General features: G+C 40.9%; 1 protein-coding gene across 1 annotated transcript in view; it reads left to right on the plus strand.

Moving 5' to 3' along the window:
* Window positions 1–21,642, plus strand: part of TSPAN2 (tetraspanin 2) — a 232,753-nt gene that overhangs the window by 170,358 nt on the left and 40,753 nt on the right. The window contains exons 3-6 of the mRNA XM_077481633.1: window positions 6,031–6,128; window positions 9,182–9,256; window positions 17,632–17,727; window positions 21,128–21,208. Coding sequence (XP_077337759.1) covers window positions 6,031–6,128; window positions 9,182–9,256; window positions 17,632–17,727; window positions 21,128–21,208 — 350 coding nt within the window. The remainder of the gene's footprint in view (window positions 1–6,030; window positions 6,129–9,181; window positions 9,257–17,631; window positions 17,728–21,127; window positions 21,209–21,642) is intronic.

Below are 21,642 nucleotides of genomic sequence, written 5' to 3' on the forward strand. Positions count from 1 at the left end.
TGCTTAGTGTGATCAGTTTTTTTTATAGGAAAGCAGAGGGACTAGCAGGAACACCAGGGACTTCACATAAAGGAAGCAATACAAAGAGAAAATGATACTTTTATATATAAGTACATTGTACAGCAGGCACAAATCAGGAATATGAAATGTTGGGATAACATTCTCTTTAAAGAGCCCTGGTCATGAAGGGATTAACCTGAATTAGCAGTGTTTCCTTGCAAAAAAATAAAAATAAAAAATTGAAAGTACATTTGTGTGAATTAATATCTTACTTTTTTACTCGGGGCCATACAAGATGAACGAGCATCATGATCCCCTCAAGCAGTGGAAACAAAACATTCCAATATTTAGATGTGGAGAGCCTAGGTTCCAGTGGACCATTTGTACAAACAGCTGTTGTATACCTCCATTTTGACGAATACAAATCTCATTAATGGAATTGCATACATTTGGTTACATTAAGTCAGGCTTTACCGTATGTAAATGTCTTTCATTTCCCATTCTTTCTATACATGTGCACATATGTGCAAACATAGGATTTGACTTTCATTGCACAGGACCCTCTATGGCAATTCTTGATAGCTTTATAATGTGCCTGTGGACAGGGACATTGCTAGGACTGGAACTGGCCACACTGACCAATTGGAAGGCTAAGTAGAGAGAAGGGGCCACCGTTTGCAGGAAAAGTTGAGTGGTTACTTTGCATTTACGTTAAACTGTCAATATTTATAGCTTTAATGATGATTTTACAAGTGATAGTAAACACACAACTTCTGGAAGATTTACCCTCCTTCAGGACCAGGCCATTTTTTTGTGATTTTTGTAACTGCGTTACTTTAACTGACAATTGCAACGCTGTACCCAAGAAAAAAAGTTTTCTTTTGGTGGTATTTGATCACCCCGTTGTTTTATTTTGTTATGCTATAAACAAAAAAAACAACAATTTTGAAAAAAAAAACTATATATTTTTTTACTTTCTGCTATAATACATATCCAATAAAAGAATGTTAAAAATCGAATTTCTTGATAAATTTAGGTCAATATGTATTGTGCTACATGTTTTTGGTAAAAAAAAAAAAAAAAATCCTATTAAGCGTATATTGATTGCTTTGTGCAAAAGGTATAGTGTCTACAAACTATGGGATAAATACTGGATTTTTTATTTATTTTACTAGTAGTGGTGATGATCAGCGACTTATAGCGGGACTGCGATATTGCGGCGGACATTCAGGCACTGACACTTTTGACACTTTTTGGGAATCAGTGAAACTAATACAGTGATCAGTGCAAAAAATATGTACTGTCACTGTATTAATGACACTCTCTGGGAAGGGGATAAACATCGGAGCAATCAGATGTTTAAATGTGTTCCTAGCCAGTGTTTTGGTGTACTGTGGCAGGTGCTTTTACTAGGGGAGGTAATCAATTTTATCCCCTGTTTTGCGGGGAAAGAAAACCTATGACTTCCCCGCTGACAGGACAAGGTTCTGCCTTGTTTACATACTGTGTAAATTTGTGACACTCACTGGTGCCAGCTGTAATCCATTGGCAAGCACCCGCTGTTTGACATCTGTGTGCTTAATCACAGCATAGCTGGGGTCCCCAGCGGCACGCAATCGCCCTTACCCGGAAGTGACAGATCAGTGACAGTGACAGTGTCTTGCCGCTGTATATCTATGTTATACTTTTGGCAAGCGGTTAATTTACATTGTCCCTTCTATTTCTGTATATGAATGATGGCACAGCTATTATTTTAATTTAAAAAAATCGAACTACCCTTTTCCTTATCAATATACAGTTGTCACATGATCCAGCTCTCTGCAGGGAAACAGAAGCAGGAGGAGCTTCTAGTCCTCTGATGCTTATCACATGTTAAAAAAAAAAACAGACTTTGGAATACAAAGTAAAAATAAATATTATATATTATTAAACTTTAAAAAAAAATTGTCATACAAATATATATTTGAAATCAAATAACGGGTGTGGGCATCTCGCCCCTCCAGCCTGTGTCTTAGAATAATAGGGAGGTGAAGCCACCATTAATCTACATGTAATGACCCACCCCCATTGTGTTTAGCTGGTTAGTGAGTATGGAGGAGGAGGGAGGGAGTGGGATGTAATTTACCACTGTATATACACCCACATGTGTGAATCTATAGTCACATGGGCTGCTCAGATGTGATAGAGAGGAAATGCAGAGCATAGAAGCTCACTGAAAACTGAGCATGTGCAGAGTTGCCACCACAGCTGCAGAATCCCGAGCTGAATTGGGGACATGAACAGAAGGTTGTGATAGAGAGCAGCAGGATCAACAAGATTTTTTTGCAGAATACAATGAATCTCATAGTGGCTGAGTGAGTATGAACAGCATGTAATACACAATTTACTGATAGTTTTCTATGATGTGGGACATGTTAACATTTGGGCTATATTCACACATTAGAGCTGATATATGTAATACCGTATATAATCTTTGTGCAAATGACAAAAGAGCCTCAGAAGACAGTTTGGAGTTGCATATAGCCTCATATTTATGTTGCTATATCTTTATTCTAACTCAGGGGTCTCCAAACTTCAGCCTGTGTGTCACATACAGCCTTCTACAAGGTTTTATCCAGCCCCCAACTAGGGTCAGTGGCATATCCTCAATGTGCATTGATGGAGGTTTAAGGGCAGCAAAAGCTGCCTATGGTCTTAACGTCTGAAGTCAGGGTGTCCTGGTACTTTCATGTTAGGGGCCTGTGATAGGGATACCAATGTAGGGGGGCTCTGACGGAGACCCTAATGTAAAATGACTATAATGGGAACCCTGATGTAAGGGGACTCTGATTTAAGGTGAGGCTCTAAGGCAGGGATCTAAAACTAGCGGCCCTCCGGCTGTTGCAGAACTACAAGTCCCATGAGAAATTATAAGGCTGACAATTACAAGCATTACTCGCACAGGCAGAGGCATGATTGGACTTGTAGTTCCACAACAGATGGAGGTCGGCCAGTTTGAGACCCCTGCTCTAAGGGCTCATTTACACTTACTTTGACTTCAACACACATTAAAGTGCCTACTGCTTCAACATGCTTTTTTGATGTGTTTTTTGATGCTTCTGTGATGCTTCGATGATGCTTCGGGGGTGCTTCAGTGGTGCTTTTTTGAAGCTTCAATGAAGCTTGTCAGATGTTGTGGAAGAAGAAAGCCATTGTTGAAAGAAAGCCATAAGAAGTCCCATTTGCAGTTTGTGGTCTATCACATAAAATCCCAATTAAAAAAATTAAGTTTTTGGTTGTAACATATGACAAAATGTAAAAAATTTCAAGGGATGCGAGTACTGTTTAAAGGCACTGTATATTACACAACAAAGTCTTGGCACTTCCTAAATCTAAACATAGAAATCCCCTTTAAATTGTTCATTGTTCCTCCTTTTCTTCTCATCAATGTGCTCATTTTTAAATAAAACCTTTCTATTTTCCTAACATACCAAATTGTAGGGCCAAGTGACTTTAAAATTGGGTTTCTGTATGCAATACAGGCTGACCATGACTGGTGGTGGTTACCAGCAGGGTGCTGTACATACTAACCTGCCTCGGTGCTCCTCTCAAGAACCCCAAGTCTTGATGCAAGCAGTGGACTGGCCCTTGGGAGGAGTTATGCAAATATCAAAATGCCTTGAAGGGTGGATGTCCATCTGGAAGAGTGGGTGTTCTTAGGCAATGTGTCCTGGTTATCGGTGATACCGAGCCTCCATAATTAAAGGAACTGAAACCCAACGAATGAATGGGACAGGCCAAGGGCTATAAGGCTGGGGACTGGAGAGGAAAGTTTCCTGCCTGACCTACTGAAGCTTTTAAAGCACACTGTGAGAAGCTCACAGTGTGCTGGACCAGACTAAGCAATTTCAGGAGAGGAGTTTGTACAATACAACTGTGCAGGACTAAAGGCAAGGCATGCTTAAAGTGTGTGTTTTTTTTTGTTTTGTTTTTAATAAACATGTACATGTCCTCCCCTTTCAACTTTTTTCTGTGGTATGTTTCTTAATCAGCTGGTAGGAGATTTTTGAAGACGTCTAACAAATGCAGACAAATCTTTCAGCTTGAAGGAAGATTGTATGTGTCTGAAAATAGATATAGTAGTGCTGCAGACACAAACGCCGTAGCTGTAAATGTATGCATGAGCCACCAATGGAAAAAATAGAATGTTCCTCTATTGGCAAGGGGTGGGTGTGAGCATAGCAGTGAATCCTGGGACTTCCCCAGGGATAGATCTTCTTCCAGTTTCCAGTCTGTCCTGTGGTAAAGTTTCACATACTGTCGCCCTAATTACATTTCATATTACTACTGAAGAGATAGATTTTAGATTGTCTAGTTTTGCAGTGTCTTAGACTACAGTCCACCTCACTAATTAAAATTTTATATGACTAGGTTTACAATGGCTACAAATGTCAGTTCACCACAGTCATGTGAGTTACAGTATTTGTAAGCTTCGCTCAAGTTATTCCTCTGATCACTATCTGCATCCGAAACAGGAACATACTATAATCAAAAATTTGGTGGAAAAAAAATCACTGAATTCCAAGATAATTTACTGAATTCCAAGTTAATTTACTGAATTCCAAGATAATTTAGTCAACATGTCTGCTGTGAGAAAGCTTATTCGCAGAGTTAGAAACAAGGCACTCATTTAGCTAACCTCACCAGTTATTAGCAGGTACCATCCAGTACCTGCAAAACGTGGATACAAGCTTCAAAACATGTTGGTTGAACTCAAGGCCCCAAACAGGTTTGTACTTTCTACTGTAGAAATAAACATTTGGAACAGCGTGATCACTTCTCGTTTATTCCAGTGTGAAGTGTGGGCACATCTTAGTTGCTTTGGATTGTGGGTCATAGCATCTTCCAGAAGGTCCTTGTACATTTCTTAGTACTTCTCAGAGTTAGTAAAGGTAGTTGGAAGATTGCAACTGTGCTCTGAAACCAGTGGATGGTGCCTGCTAACAACAGATGTATTTAGTAAAAATTGAGCTTTGGAAGCAATAATTTTTTCCTTAAAACTGAACTCTAGGTATCATTTTTACAGCATACTTGGCATACTGTAAGTTTTCATATTTCATACCTCAGGGGCCTCTGGCTAAGCTGGCATTCATTGTAATAGTCAGCACTACTACAGTGATAGTCAAGATCTTCTGGGTCATGTGCCAAGCAGCTTCCTTTACCTCGTCCAATCAAAGAACACCTTGTATTCATTGAAAAAAATACAAGGCACTCTGTGTATGGTGGCAGTGTGACCCAGTACAGAACCCAGAAGATCCTAGTAGCTCCTACTTCTACAGTGATTGTCAGCTTTCCCAGGTATGAGACATATGGTATCTGTATTTTGCCAAGCTTGACCAATGCAAATATGCAATAAAGACCACGGATTCAGCTTTAAATGGCAAAGCAATAGCTAATTGATCTTGTCAATATGTAGTGAGAACTGCTCATTGCAATAAGCATGCACTGCAATAATTCAGCCTACCTGTATACTAGTACTGACAAATGGCCTGTTGGCAAACTAAATATTTTGACTTTTGCATCATTGGGTGTTATGCGTAAAAATTTGTGATAGAAGAACTGTCTTGTATTTACCCCAAGAACCAGTCGCAATAATTTTCATTCAGCAGCATTAAAGGGACAAGATAAATGTGAAAATGATCGTTAAATGTAGCGATAAAGCTTCTGAAGTTATATGTCACACCTCTCCTTAACCTACTCATTGGTCAGTGAGGTAGGCTATTAAATCAAGCTTCAATAAGAATTCTAAGGAGGGTAATCCTAAAAAAAATGTAGTTTTATAAACTTCTGTTTTTTTACAACTTTATTTTTACAGCTCAGTGGAATGCAGATAATCACTACTCTCTCCATGTTTTTTATCTATTCTTTTTTCCATGAAAGGATCGTAAGAGGGTTTCCAGGGAACGACTTTAATTATTTTTTTTCTTTTCTTATATTTTCTATAACTTGTCTTTCACAGTTTAATAATTTACTCTTTGTTCTATTTCGCAGGGCTTTATGTACTTATAGGAGCTGGCGCATTGATGATGCTGATTGGCTTCTTTGGCTGCTGTGGAGCTGCCCGTGAATCTCAGTGTTTGCTTGGGGCGGTAAGGGAATATTTTCTGTCATACAGTTTTTAGTTTAAATTAAACAATACCAAACATTAGAAGTTTAGCTGATTTTTCAGGAAAACAGCAAATTACCCTGTTGATGTACATACACCCACCAAGCAATTTATTGGAATGCTATGCTTATATTGGGTTGAGCCTCCCTTTGCTCCCAAATCGGCATCAATCTTTCATGGCATGGATTTCACGTTCCACCAACATTTCTTTGAGTTCTGGTCCATGTTGTCATGATCGCATCATATTATTTTTGCCGATTTGTCAGCTGAACATTTACGCTGCAAATCTTTCATTTTAGGACATCCCAAATGTGTTCTTTTGGATTAAGATCCTGTGAGTCATTTACCATCTGTGTTCCCCAGCAGAAATCCAAATTCATTAGAACAGACTACATGTTTCCAGTCTTCAAGCGTCTGGTTTTGTGGAGTCTGTACCCACAGTTGTCTTAGCTTTCTGTTTTTGGTTGACAAGAGTAGAACCTGGCATAGTCTTGTAACCCATTGGCCTCTAGGATCGAAGTGTTGTGCATTCTGAGATGATTTCCCACTCACCACAATTATAAAGAGTGGTTATCTATTCCTCTCTGATTTATTTCATCAAAAGATATTTCCATCCACAGAACTGCTTCTCCCTGGAAATTTCTTGTATTTTTCGGACTGTTCTGAGTAAACTCTGGAGACTGTTGTGTGTAAAAAATAAAATAAAAATTCCAATAAATCGTCAGTTACAGAAATACAAAGATCACATTTTCTCCTTATTCTGGTGTTTGATGACCTATTGTCAAAGTGATACCCTTGAATGGCTGATTTCAATTTGTATAATAATGTTTTAAAGAAAGGCCTCCATATGCCAAAAAAAGATTAAGATACTTTAACTACTCGTGTAAAATCTATTTGTTTCAATTATACCTATACTTAACCACTTCACCCCCTTCCTGACCAGAGCAGTTTTTGCGATTCGGCACTACGTCGCTTTAACTGACAATTGCGCAGTTGTGCAACGTGGCTCCCAAACAAAATTGACGTCCTTTTTTTTCCCCCATAAATAGAGCTTTCTTTTGATGGTATTTGATCAACCCTGTGATTTTTATTTTTTGCGCTATAAACAAAAAAAAGAGCATAAATTTAAAAAAAAAACGCATTATTTTTTACATTTTGCTATAATAAATATCCCTCAAAAATGTATAAAAAAAAATGTTTTTTTTGCTCAATTTACGCTGATATGTATTCTTCTACGTATTTTTGGTAAAAAAAAATCACAATAAGCGATTATTGATTGGTTTTCACAAAAGTTATAGCGTTTACAAAATAGGGGATAGTTTTATGGCATGTTTATTCATTTTATAAATGAATTGTTTTTTTACTAGTAATGGCGGTGATCAGCTATTTTTATCATGACTGCAATATTATAATGGACACATCAGACATTTTTGACACATTTTTGGGACCATTGTAATTTATACAGCAATCAGTGCTATACAAATGCACTGATTCCTGTGTAAAGGACATGGACAGTGAAGGGGTTAACCACTAGGGGGCAGTGTAGGGGTTAAGTGCATCCTGGGGAGTGTTTCTAACTGTGGGGGGCATGGCTACGTGTGACACATCACTGATCTCTGCTCCGGATCACAGGAAGCAGAGATCAGTGGCACTGTCACTAGGAAAAACAGGGAGATGCTTGTTTACTTTAGCATCTCCCCATCCTTCCTCTCCTTGAGGCGATCATGGGTATCCTCGTGGTGATTGAGTCCGCGCAACCTGACTCACGTGCGCCCGCTGGCTGTCTATTAAGGGGCCACGTACAGGTACGTTAGTTTGCCTGTAAGAGCCCTTCTGCCGACGTATATCGGCGTGAGGCGGTGAGCAAGCGGTTAAAGAGGAACTGCAGTCTGCATGCATAAGTTGTAATAAAAATAGCTTTGCCATTCTGAAGCTTCCCTCCAACCACTTTGCATATTATTTTATATATATTGTCATTTTGTACTTGCCAAATATGCTGCAGAAATCTCCCTCCACTAAATCTGGCTGCATTCATTTTTACTGTGGGCAGCTGAAGCTGCTGCCTGTTCACATCCTGGATTCACATAGACACACAGAGACACACCTCCAGCTTTGCAGCCCTGCAGCTCTCATTGGTCCTCTTATGACTCACCCCCCCCCCCTTCCTGGCAAACTTTCTCAAGAGTGAGAGAGAGAGCTGGTCATGATGTCATAAGCCTAGGCAAATGACCAGACAAGAAACATAAAGTAGTCTGTATAAGGTATTTGCTGGCAGAAAAAAAATGTTTTACTATCCAAAGTTAAAACCACAAGGGCAGAAGATTTAATAGATGGAAAGATGAAAAAAATGACTGAAGGTCTGCTTTAATATTTAACTCTGTAAATTACTTACCTTGTGGCTTGGGCACACCTGAAGTAACACCAAATTTACCATACGCTAGCATTTCTTTTACAGAAAATAATTAACCTGTAGATCGGTGGTTCTCGACTCCTGTCCTCAGGACATACTAACAGGCTAGGTTTGCAAGATAACTGAAATACATCAAAAATTATATAATTTACTGCTCAGTGATTGCAGTATTATAGTCTGCATGGTCCCAAATACTTAAAGGGGTTAAGGGGGCAGCCATTGGCTCCTGCTGCTGTCAATCAAATCAAATGACGCCATCGCGTGGGGGGGGGGGGGGCTGGGCCAAGTCTTGCATTCGGCATCTATGGACACCGAATCCTGGACTCGGGAGCACGCTTGCAAGGTAACCCCCTAGGGAAAGTGCTTTTCCGAGGGGGTTATCAGATGTGGAGAGGAACCGCAAGAGCTGCCGGGGGACCCCAGAAGACGAGGTTCAGGGCCACTCTGTGCAAAATAAGCTGCACAGCGCACGTAAGTATGATATCTTTCTTATTTAAAAAAAAAATTACCTTTATAATGACTTTAAAATCTGGCCTGTTAGTGGGTCCTGAGGACAGGGGTTGAGAACCACTGCTGTAGATGGAGACAGTGCTGATTTGACTTAATGTAATTTTCATCTCTTTCAGTTTTTCGCCTGCTTACTTGTCATTTTTGCTGCAGAAGTCACAGCAGGAGTATTTGCATTTTTGGGCAAACAAAAGGTAATATAGCTTTTACTCTTATCATATATTTGATCTGTAACAACAAATTTTCTTTCTTGTCTATTGAGGGACACAGGACGTTTTTAACCTTCGGGTTATACTGTTCTACAAAAGGTTTGGACACCAGCAAACAAGAAAACTGTAGGCCAGCCCAGAGAAACCCCTCACTGCGAAGTCCTCCAATAACCTGTCTTCAGCATGAATATGCGGCCTCACTTTCCAAAGTAGGAGAAACCGTGTTAACTTTTGCTGATGCTTGGATTGCTTGCATTTCAGATGCTTGTGTGCAGGATTTAGCATCCCACGGCTACAAAGTAGAGTTTCACTCCCTGCCCCTTCCTCAGTTTCTCACCCTCAGCCTTCCTCTGTTGCACAGATTAGCAAATCTCATTTGAGGATCAGTCACACACAGGGCACGCTGTGGGTAGCAGTGGTGGTGAGAGAGGTGGACACCATTGAATGAATGGCTGTGATCAGTGGCATGTCACTGATAACAGCTCTTTATTTGTGAAAAAAGTTGAAGGCACCCTTTTGTTGTAAGTTGATGGTAACTAAAATGACCATGATTTTTTAGCAGATAGAAATGCAAAAAGGCTTACTGAGCCATCCAGTTGCAAATGATTCTGTTCCGCCATAAACCTTATGTCAATGGCAGTGGAAGGGTAACAGCTCTGCTGTTTAAGCCCAAGCTCTGAGGGACAGTGTCATTTTTAAATCTGTTAAAATGATATATAAGTTCCTGCGCAGTTGTGCTATAATTCCCTCTCCTGCTCCTTGAACGTGGCACAATATTATGTACTTTCAAAGTATGTGGATGCATGAAAAAAAGCTTTAATAGAAGAGATATATACTGTATATATCCATTTTTATTGAAGAGCAGTACTATTATATATATTACTACATATGTCTGTGCCACTTTATATTAAATTAAATGTGAGTGCTGAACAGATTATACATTTGCTGATCTCTGGGTCTATGTTTCCTACCCAGGAGTTTCTCAGTGGGATGAATCTTTACTTTTCTACAGCTGGGTCTGAACAAGTGTTATCAAGGGTCAGGTTTCTGCTCTTACTATCCTGCTGCAGAGATCGTTGGCTTCTAACTTCTTACAACCTTTGTACAGGAGTCTCCCATGTCGCTCTCTCTGCCTGTTCCCCAGTCGTGATTCAATGGTACCTGAATCTGATTTTCTCTGTGATTCAGAAAGCACAGTTTGAACCTAGTGTATTAGAGACATCCCTCTCTTTATTCTCACCGACAAGGTGTTTTTTTTATTGAAGCTATCACCTCTGTGGGGAAAGTGTCTGAACTGGTGGTCTTATCCTTTTATTGGTATTTACACATAGACAAGGTGTTGTTGTAGCCCAGGACTTCCTTCTTGCTTAAGGTTTCTGCCTTTCACCCCAACTAGAACATGGTTTTCCTGTCTTCTATTTTTCTCTAGTTCACCAAAACAAAATTTCTCCCAACTACTTTGATATTGGTTGGGTTGTGCAAGTCCATATCTCAGTTTCTACTTTTTTCAGAAAGTCTGATTCTTTTTTTGGCATTCCAGATAGACCCAAAAGAGTGCACAGGCCTTTCCTTTGACAATCACATTCCACCATCTCTATACAGGCAGACCTTCATTCAAGTTTTTGGTTGCAAGGATCAAGCTCTACTGTTTCCTGTAATGGCATACTATACTTAATCTGTGAGAAGTTTTCCTCCTCAAGCAACTGTTTCCCAGATTTCCAAGGCTGCCACCTGGTCCTCTGTTTACACTTTCTTTAAGATCTTACCGGTGCATGTTTCAGCCAAATTGAATGCCAGTTTTGGGCAATTTGAGTTGTAAAAAATCCCCAGTTCTCTGTGTTCTTGCGCCTGTTATTTGCTATGTTGCCAACTCTTTAGTTGGACTGCTTTTGGGCAAAGACATCCTGTGTCCTTAATGCACAAGAAACAAAATACTGAGGTATGCTGGTAGTAAGAGGGGTTATCCTGGGTTGGCCTACAGTTTTTTTGATAGCCAGTGTCCGATCCCCCTCTATGCGGCAGTTTATCTCAAAGCCCTTGTACACACGGTCGGACATTCCGACAACAAAATCCGTCGGAATTTGTCGGACAGATTTTGTCCGAAACTGGTGTTGCATACACATGGTCAGACAAAGTTGTCGGAAAATCCGATCGTTCGTAACGTGATGAAGTTATTTCGTTACTACGGGACTACATTCAGGCTAGTAGCCAATAGCTTTGGTCTAGGATCTGAGCATGCGTGGCACTTTGTCCGATCGGAATTCTCTACAAACGATTGGACAAAGTCCGATCGGATCATATTGTTGGAAAATTTTTATATCCAGCTCTCAAACTTTGTTGGTCGGACATTCCGACAGAAAAAGTCCAAAGAAGCCCACACACGGACAGATTATATGACAACATGGTCCGATTGGACATTTTCTGTCGGAATGTCCGACCGTGTGTACAAGGGCAAAGACTTCCTGTGCCCCTCATTGAACTCCAAGAAAGGGATTTTATGGTGCAAATATCCTTTTATTTCAGTGCACTTTCATTTTAACAGCATCCTAATGTAAAAATGTAAACCTGAAAACCACAATGCAGCTTAGCCACATGTATCTGTGTAAACTTTCTTTAACTACGATGTTACTAAAATTATACTGACAGTTCAGCATATGTTTAGCTTAGTGGTTATCCTACTTTTGGCAGGCATTCCTACATAGTGACACACTGCACTTGTGTAATATTTTGGTTAGGGGTTCCCCAGATCCCTGATGTTGCTGGATTGTGGCCTTCTACCACTGACACGAAGTTTAGCACTGTTAATGTTGATATTGAAACTCACTGGGCATTATTACGGCCATATTTAATGTTTCTTGAGAATGGTTTTTGGGAAAGTGTGGTAGGGATAGATAGGAGACTAGGGAATTCTTTGATTTGGGCAATTTTTGTTGCTGACAGCAATATGCGAGTGTGCATCTTGTGCTTGACATGAGTAAATTGAGGGACCCTGAGGGACATTTGGGCACAATATTCCTCAATGTCCATATGCAATCTTTCAGAATTTTCATCTGTTTCTCCAGAATCCTTAGGTTACAGTTACTAATAATAGTAATTGTGAACATCCCGTAACTGCCAGAAAGTCCCACCCCTTCTATTTTAAAGTGGTTGTAAAGGTCACTAGTGTGAAAAACATTATTAAACAGAGAACTGTTACCTTGTCATGACTGTAGGTTTCTTTTTCTGTATGGCTATAATATAATCCCTGGTGTCTGAATTGCAGATCACATGATCGCTGTAGCTCCCTGAGCAATCCACAGATCTGCTGATGGGCATGTTAGGAAAGGGACATGACATTGCCGGAAGTGATGTTGCCGCCGGGTCTCATTAATTTTCCATGGTGATGAAACACTGTGAGACCAGTGCAGTAAGAGGAGGGGTCCATTTTGATTTTGCCTACTGCTGTTGTTACCCTGCCACCCCTTGACTCCTGCCAGGCCTAAAAGCTCAGAAGACTATTAGAATCCCTGACTTTTTTCCCTAGATATAAAGCACATATGGGACGTCCAGCATTGTGTCAGGCAGGGCTTTCAGAAGCTGCATCACTTTCCAAACAACTTTGACTAACGCAAACATGGAGCTGCACACTGGTTATCCATGTAGCTCAAAAATTACTGTATTTGTCCATTTGAAATGTGGATACTCCACCTGTACACCCATATGACATGTTTCACCCCTTACTGAAGCTTAATTGTGGAGCCTACTTTGTAATGCATCCCTTTTTGGAACCTGTTATGAAATTTTATTTACATTCAACAGGACTTTTCAAAACCATGGGAACTTCGTATGTTTCTGATCTTCTCAAAAGGACAGCTGAATCTCAGCTGGTCAAATGTGTGAGATGTAAAGACTGTTGCAGGTCTTTATTTATTACAAGTACTTTTATAGCACTGTCAATTTACGCAGCGCTTAACATATATATTGTGCATTCGCATTAGTCCCTGCCCTCAAGGAGCTTACTATCTAAGGTTCCTAACTCACATTCATACATACAAATACTAGGGCCAATGTACACCAGAATGTCTTTGGAGTATGGAAGGAAACTCACGCACAGGGAAACATGTAACTCCATGCAGGTAGCGCCATTGTTGGGATTTGAACCAACAACCCTAGGGTTGTTTGCCGGAAGTGCTAACCACTTAGCCACTGTGCTGCCATTTAGACAAAGGAACCATAGAGCCATAATTTGTTTCCCTTTAAGACACTGTCAGCTGCCTATTTAGGAAAGAATTAAAGTGCCTCCTGATAGCCCAGCCCCCCCCCCCCCTCCCAAGCAAGGTATTTTTACCTATTCACTTTCCTTTGCCATCTCCCCACTGCTAACCTAGCTCAAGTGTCGGTACGTATTCAGGTTGATGACATCACATCAGGCCTGGTGACTGGCCACTCAGACCAGAATACTGTTAAATGTGAGCGGTCATTTTCTCCACCATATCCAGAAGCCCTGCTTCATTGTGCAAATGTGCAAGAGCTCTAATGGAATGAGTAGGCAGAAAGGGAGCTGTGATGGGTGAGTATACCTTGCTCAGGGAATGGGATATCAGGAGGCACTGGCATTTTTGTCTAAAGAGTCAAAATAAAGCTGACCATAGATGAGTAGAATTTCAAGCAAAAATTCTTAGGAAAAGAATGCTCTAAGAAAGTTTGTATTCCTAATCATTACTGGGGTCACATCAACATTTGTTTTCGACCACAGTGATGAGAAAATTCAAAGGTGCAGGATGGAAAAATTTTCTCGAACAAATGGATTTGTACACGCGACCAGTTTTCCCGTCGGAATAAACTCCAAAGGTTTTTCCAACGTAGTTCCACTGAAACTGTCTTGCGTACACACGATCACACCAAAGTCCTATCGTTAAGAATGCGGTGACATACAACACGTATGACAGGACTAGAAAAAGGAAGTTCAATAGCCAGTAGCCAATAGCCTCCGTCTCCTACTTGCTTCAGAGCATGCGTCGTTTTTGGTCTGTCGAAACAGCATACAGATGAGCGGTTTTCCCGATAGGAATTGGTTCAGTCAAAAATATTTAAAACATGTTCTATTTCTAGGTCTGTCAGAATTTTCGTAAAAAAAGTCAGATGAGGCATACACACGATCAGAATATACAATGAAAAGCTTCCATCTGACTTTTTCTGTCGGAAATGCCGCTCGTGTGAGCGTGGCATAACAGTCTATGGGGTTTTCTTTCGGCAATGTCCATTCATTCCAAAATTTAAAAAAAAATTAAATAAATAAAAGCAAACAAAATCTTTCAAATAACATTCAAATGCTCTGAGAACTTTTGTATGAATTTTCCTAAGACTTTTCATTTTTGTTTAAAGTTCTATCCATCTATGGCCAGATTAACAGCTTGTCTTTGGGCTGGATTTACACTGATATTCTGCTTGTTATTGCGTGTTGCATTAAAGTGATTGTAAAGGTAAATTAAATAAATTAATAAATAAATAACATGTCTATACTTACCTGCTCTGTGCAATGAAATTGCACTCCTATTCCAGATCTCTCCTATTCTTTTACACAGTGCACAACTACAAACCTCAAATGTCATCACTTTGTAGCTCTCTGGGATTTTTCAGCTTCTGGATTTCTGGTGCTGGCCAGGATGACCAGAAGCTCTGAAGGCAATAAGTTTACTTAGAGAGGGCAAAGGAGCAACCTCCTTGTCAGCACATGAACTTCCTATGCTGCTTCTCCCTCCCGCAACTCCTGCAAGAGTCTGGTACCGGGTTAAATTAAGTTTTCTTTTTCTAACAACTTTGAGTCACATTACTGGATCTGTGATCCATTGACAGCCACTCTCCCCCTTGGATGTCTAGCTGCTTTTGCCTGTTTGACCATTATAACTTCTGGTCCTGCAAATCTGGTAAGAGGCTTGTCTGTGAGAGTGCTTCTGGTGGCCGATCTGTTTACATGCACGGTACGCTTTCTGGATGGATTGATTTACTTCACTTATAGACTTTTCACACATTATGGACTGATTTTGTTTTTTTGTCATTGATTGTTGTTATTATCATTGTGCTGCATATTTATCATGTACACAAGGTCATGTTTACACTTTATTATACTCCTGGTTGTTTTTTAATGCAGTACATGACACCGTTTTAGGAGGTGTTTTTTTGCACTTTATATGATATTTGAGCGCTGATTATATACTCTTCTTAATTGCACAGAGTGGCTGTGAACCTCGTCTTTTCGTGTCCCCCACCGGTTATCCTGGCCCCTCTCCTCTGTCCAGTGCCCCCCCCATGGTAGCTGCTTCCCATGGGGGCACACGTGCGTGCTCGCACCTGAGTCCTGCTGCTGCGTCCACTGACACAGACAGCTGGACTTGGGCCCACCCCCTGCTCTCTCTTCACTGGCTGATTGACAGCACTGGAAGCCAATGGCTCCCGGTGCCCCAGCAAATCTAGTGAGATCCGGAAGTGAGGGGAGAGAAGACCTGCAGGCATGCACGGTGCTGGATCGAATGAAGGTTCAGATAAGTAAAAGTGGGGGCGAGGGGGAATGCTAACACCTAAACATTTTTTTTACCTTAAAGCAAGGAATGCATTAAGGCAGCAAAAAATGTCAGGCTTTACAACCACTTTAAGGCAGCCTATGCAATTGAATGGACCAACACACCATTATAACATAAGTGTTCTGCTGCATGTTGTGGTTCACTGGAACACATGGGCACTGGGGTGCCTTTAAGAATGAATGGCACTACAGCACACCAATGCCCATGACATGGGTTACAGTAACACACCAGGCATTACCCACGTGACTGACGTTACTGCAATGCAGCAATAAAAGGATTTTTGTTTCCTAGTCTGGAGCACAAAATAAGATAATTTAGAAAATATAAGTACACACGTAGGAAAAATGAAGATGGTAGAAGAGATTGTTGGGATAAGAGGGTCATAATGTATTTTACATCTATATATTACAGCTTTTACCATAATCAACTCATTAAATCTATGGGGGGTTATTTACGAAAGGCAAATCCACTTTAACTACAAGTGCAAACTACAAGTGTAAAGTGCACTTGAAATTCCACTGAAAGTGCACTTGGAAATGCAGTCGCTGTAAATCTAAGCCCTTTTACACACGGTCGGACATTCCTACAACCAAATCCGTCAAATTTTGTCAGACGGATTTTGTCCAGACTGTTGCATACACACGGTCGGACAAAGTTGTCAGAAAATCCGATCGTTCAGAACGCGATTAAGTTATTTCGTTACGATGGGACTACGTTCAGGCTAGTAGCCAATAGCTTTGGTTTGAAATTTGATCTGAGCACACTTTGTCCGATCGGAATTCTCTACAAACGATCAGACAAAGTCCGATCAGATCATGTTGTCGGAAAATCTTATAGCCAAGCTGGAAAACTTGGTCCGTCGGATACTCCGACGGAAACAGTCGGATGGAGCCCACACACGGTTGGATTATCCGACAACACAGTCCGATCGGACATTTTCCGTCGGAATGTCCGACCGTGTGTACAAGGGCTTAGGAGTAGATCTGAAATGAGAGGAAGCTCTGCCATGTGCAAGCTAAAATGCAGTTTTTTATTTTCCTTGCATGTCCCCCTCGGATCTACAGCGACTGCTCCAAGTGCACTTTGTACTTGTAGTTTGCACTTGTAATGCAAAGTGGATTTGCCTTTCGTAAATAACCCCCTATAACTTGGTTCCATGTATTTGCTGTACAAGAAATAGTGAGTGACTGTTATGCCGCGTACACACGGGCGGACTGTATGGCCTACTTAGTCCGTCGAAACACATTTCAGCGGACAGTCCGCTCGTGTGTGGGCTTCAGCGGACTTTTTCAGCGTGCAGTCTGGCGTACTAAGTATTTCGGATTTTTCGAAATTCTGTCCGTCATACTTTGGTTTCAGCGGACAATCCGCTCGTCAGTAGGCTAGTTCGACGGACTAAGAATGGTGCATGCTCAGAAAGGATTTACACGGCGGAAGGTTGCATTGCTGTGTATTGGACTTCCTATTTCTAGTCCCGTCGTACGTGCTGTACACGTCATCGCGCAAGCTTTCGACGGACTGTTTGTGCATCCGTGTGTGGTCAAGTCCGTTCATTCGAAAGTATGACGGACTGTCCGTCGGATTGTATGACGGACTAAGTAGGCCATACAGTCCGCCCGTGTGTACGCGGCTTTAGGTTGGTGATCATCTGCTCAGTATGCATTATGTAGCTGATATTGCCTGTTATTTTTCAAAATTGATAGTTTAACAAGTCATATCTTGTTCAGAACGGTCATTTCTAGAAGTATACCTAGCTGTTCCCCTCCTTATTTGTGAAGTTTTTGTGTGCTCTTTCAACAGACTATTATAGATGCTCAGGATTTATACACGAAGGCCTATGACGACTATATAAGAAAAGGAGGAAGAAATGAAACTCTGCAAGATTTTCACACGTTCGTGAGTATTAAACTTCTGATTGTGGGAAAATGATATGGACAACAATTTGAAGACATGCATACTCATGAAAATAACAACAGTAGATTAATTTGGACTCATAATTGATATACTGTATTTTTACAACACAATTCTGGATAAATGTATTCTCTCTGATCATAGAATATAATTCTGTGGGGTTTGAGTTATTAAAGTGGTTGAAGTTATTCACTTAGTAAAATGTATTGTCACTCAAGTGAATGTTTGTGCTAGAAAAAATACTGCTTTTCTCTTTAACCACTTGCCTACTGGGCACTTTTACGCCCTACATGCCTAGAACAATTTTCAGCTTTCAGCGCTGTCACACTTTGAATGACAATTGCACGGTCATGCTACACTCAACCCATACAACATTTTTATCATTTTGTTTCACACAAATAGAGCTTTCTTTTGGTGGTATTTAATCACTGCTGTTTTGTTTTGTTTTGTTTTCTGCTAAAAAAAAAAAAAAAAAAGAAATTTGAAAAAAAAAAAGTTTTTCTTAGTTTATTATAAAATTTAGCAAACAGGTAATTTCACTGATGTGCACTGATGAGGCTGTGCTGATGGGCACTGATAGGCTGCACTGATGAGCACTAATGGGCGATACTGATAGGCTGCACTGATGAGCACAGATTAGTGGCACTGTTGGGACTGCACTGATAATCAGGACACTGGTAATCAGTGCCCTGATTTGATTATCAGTGTAAATGTCCCTTTAACACGAGCCGGTTATCAACTCTCCTCTCCTCACACTGTCAGCATGAGGAAAGGAATGCTGATAACTGGCTTCTGTTTACATCATGATCAGCTGTCATTGGACACAGCTGATCACGTGGTAAAGGGGCGCTGTGATTGGCCCTTTACCCCTGTGTTCTGCTTCATCCTAAGGGCGCAGCTATCAGAGACAGAACTGCCTGTGCACCACAGGGAGCATCCTTTCTGCAAAGTAGTTGCCATCTTTCGGATTTCACGTGGGCAGGAACAGGTTAATGTCCCTTGCACATGACTGGGTATTCAGGGCCTATTTACAGCAGCCCAGTCCACTGCGGTGGTGTGCATTGCATTAGAGAAACCTGTTTACTTTACTTTAATAGGCTGTTTAACACACCAAAGCACTGAGCACTAAACCTCCCACTGACACCAATGATGGGGCACTATTTTTCCCAGTTTTAGTAAATCAACCTCATTGCGTATTCCCACTGATGCCAGCACAATTTCTGCTCCCAATGCCAACAGTCCAGCCCCCCTAAATTCTGAAGGACAGTAAATCGGCCCTTTGAAATGTTGGGAGACCCCTGAGCTAGGACACTAGCCACTGAGGGCTTGAAAGTTCATTTGACAGCCAACTTAATAATACTGACAATTCTGGCTGTTTATCACCAGAGGCATGCCATGAATGTAACTACTTAGTTCCTACTACTTAGTTATTTAGTTCCAACTCACACTGAAACCTACAGCCATAATGAATTTGATTTTCGCTGAAAGCAACTCTCCTTATGTTTTTCTCTTTTTATGCTTAGCTTAAACTGCCTTAGTTTCTGTCATGTTTACTTAAAGCAGAGCCAAATGTAAAAAATAAAAAATCGAGAACAGGCAGACTTTTTATGGCAGTGGAGACATGCAATGTCTCTTCTGCAATAAAGTACACTTACCTGCCTATTTACACTGAGCTGCATGTGTACACTGACAGGCACCAGCCAATCAACACAGCTAAAGACCAGCACCTGGAAGACCCCATGGATACAATGCTGGCACCAGCAAAGCCCTTGTAGTTGTCAGACTATTGGAGCGCAAGTGAGTATTTGTGCCTTTGGCTTCTTCTTTAAAGTGGAACTAAACCCATCAATGTAACTGTTTCCCAAGACTGTCAAAGTTGCTTGTGCGTTCAACCAACTTGTCAACAAGCCATCAAATGGCTGGTGTCATAATTGATCACATGTGCAGCACTGTGGCAACTGTAGATCAGAAACTAAGAAGGCAGCCTTGGCTGTAAGGGATAGGAGGGTTTAGTTCCCTCCTAAACTTTAACCATTTCCCGCCCGGCCTATAGCAAAAGTGCTATCCTTCAGGATAACAGCCGCTGCGCGCCCATGAGGGCGCGCATTGTTGCGATCAGTGATGCGGTGTGTCAGTCTGACACACCTCTACACCGATCTTGGTAAAGAGCCACGCGATCAGCTGTGTCCAGTCACGGTTGATCACGATGTCAACAAGAAAAACTGTTGATCAGCTTTTCCTCACTTGCGTCTGACAGACGCGAGTAGAGGACAGCCAATCAGCGGCTCTCCTGACAGGGGGGTCTGCGCTGATTGTTTATCCGTGCAGCCCCACCTTGGATACCCACACTAGACCACCAGGGAAGCCGCCAGGACCACCAGGGAAGGGGGCAACATGTGGATGAACAGGTGCAAATTACAAATGGTCACTGACTGGCACCATTAAATAACAGGTGATATCAGTGATACCCAGCAATGCCACCAATCGGTGTCATTGGTGCCACCCATCAGTGCCCATCCATGCCCATCAGTGCCCACCTATCAGTGCCAATCAGTGCCACCCATAAGTACCCATCAGTGCTGCCTACGAGTGCCCATCAGTGACACCTATGAATGCCCATCAGTGCCGCATACCAGTGCCACCTATCAGTGCCACCTCATCGTGCCCATCAGTGCCGCCTTATCAGTGTCCGTCAGTGCAGCCATATCAGTGCCCGTCATTGAAGAAGAAAGCGTACTTATTTAAAAACATTTTTAACAGAAACAAAGAAAAGTTGTATTTTTTTCGAATATTTCGATATTTTTTTATTTGTTGCACAAAAAATAAAAACCGCAGAGGTTATCAAATACCACCAAAAGAAAGCTCTATTTGTGGGAACAAAATGATAAAAAATTTGTTTGGGTACAGTGTTGCATGACTGCGCAGTGCTGAAAGCTGAAAATTGGCGGGGGCAGGAAGGTGTCTAAGTGCCTGGTATTGAAGTGGTTAAACACCAAGTTTTTGCATACATGGTGTTCAGATTTTAGGGAACCAGTTTCTGCACCACAAGAGATCCAATGAAAATTTGAATGGAGACAAGGCAGTATGTTTGACATTTGCAATAATTAAAAAAACATTTTCAACAATTAACTTGCAAACCATGGAAGAAATAAATATAGAAGCCTTTGGCACCAAGTCTAACCAATGCAAGGTTGATTTTGGTTAGTTGCTGTGGGTTATAGAATATAACATGCTATCATAGCAGTCTAAATAAGGCTGACTGTATCTGTTTGTAGCCAGGTTTGCACAAAATGGAAACTTTTTTACCATCTAATACAAAGCATGAAAAAGCATTTTTGCTGATAATATACCTTTATTAATTTATTTTACGCTGTACGTTTTACAGGCAAAATGCTGTGGAAATGCAGACCCACAGAGTGTACAGCATGTGAGAGGCTTATGCTTGGAGGAGCATAAAGAACACAAGGTACGTTTTTTTTTAATGTACTTTAAGTCATTCTGAATGCAGGTTGTATTACCAGTGCTGCTGTGCTAAAAAGGGTTACACGGACAAGCAAAAATCATATTTTTGTGAAATAATGTGGGACAGCGCAGTAGCTAAGTGGTTAGCACTTCTGCCTTGCAGCATTAGGGTCATTGGTTTAAATTTTGCAAGATATACAGTGCCTTGCAAATGTATTCACCCCCCTTGGAAGTTTTTTTGCCTTGCAACCTGGAATTAACATGAATTGTTTGAGGATTTGCATCATTTAATTTACAGAACATGCACACAACTTTGAAGGTGTTTTTTTTTCTTATTGTGAAGCAAACAATAAATAGTACAAAATAACAGAAAAAGTCAATGTGCTAAACTATTCACCCCCTAAAGTCAATACTTTGTAGAGCCACCTTTTGCGGCTA

The sequence above is a fragment of the Lithobates pipiens genome, unplaced genomic scaffold, assembly GCF_037356315.1.
Source record: "Lithobates pipiens isolate NorthernLeopardFrog02 unplaced genomic scaffold, aLitPip1_a1.2 Scaffold_16, whole genome shotgun sequence".
Taxonomy (NCBI): domain Eukaryota; kingdom Metazoa; phylum Chordata; class Amphibia; order Anura; family Ranidae; genus Lithobates; species Lithobates pipiens.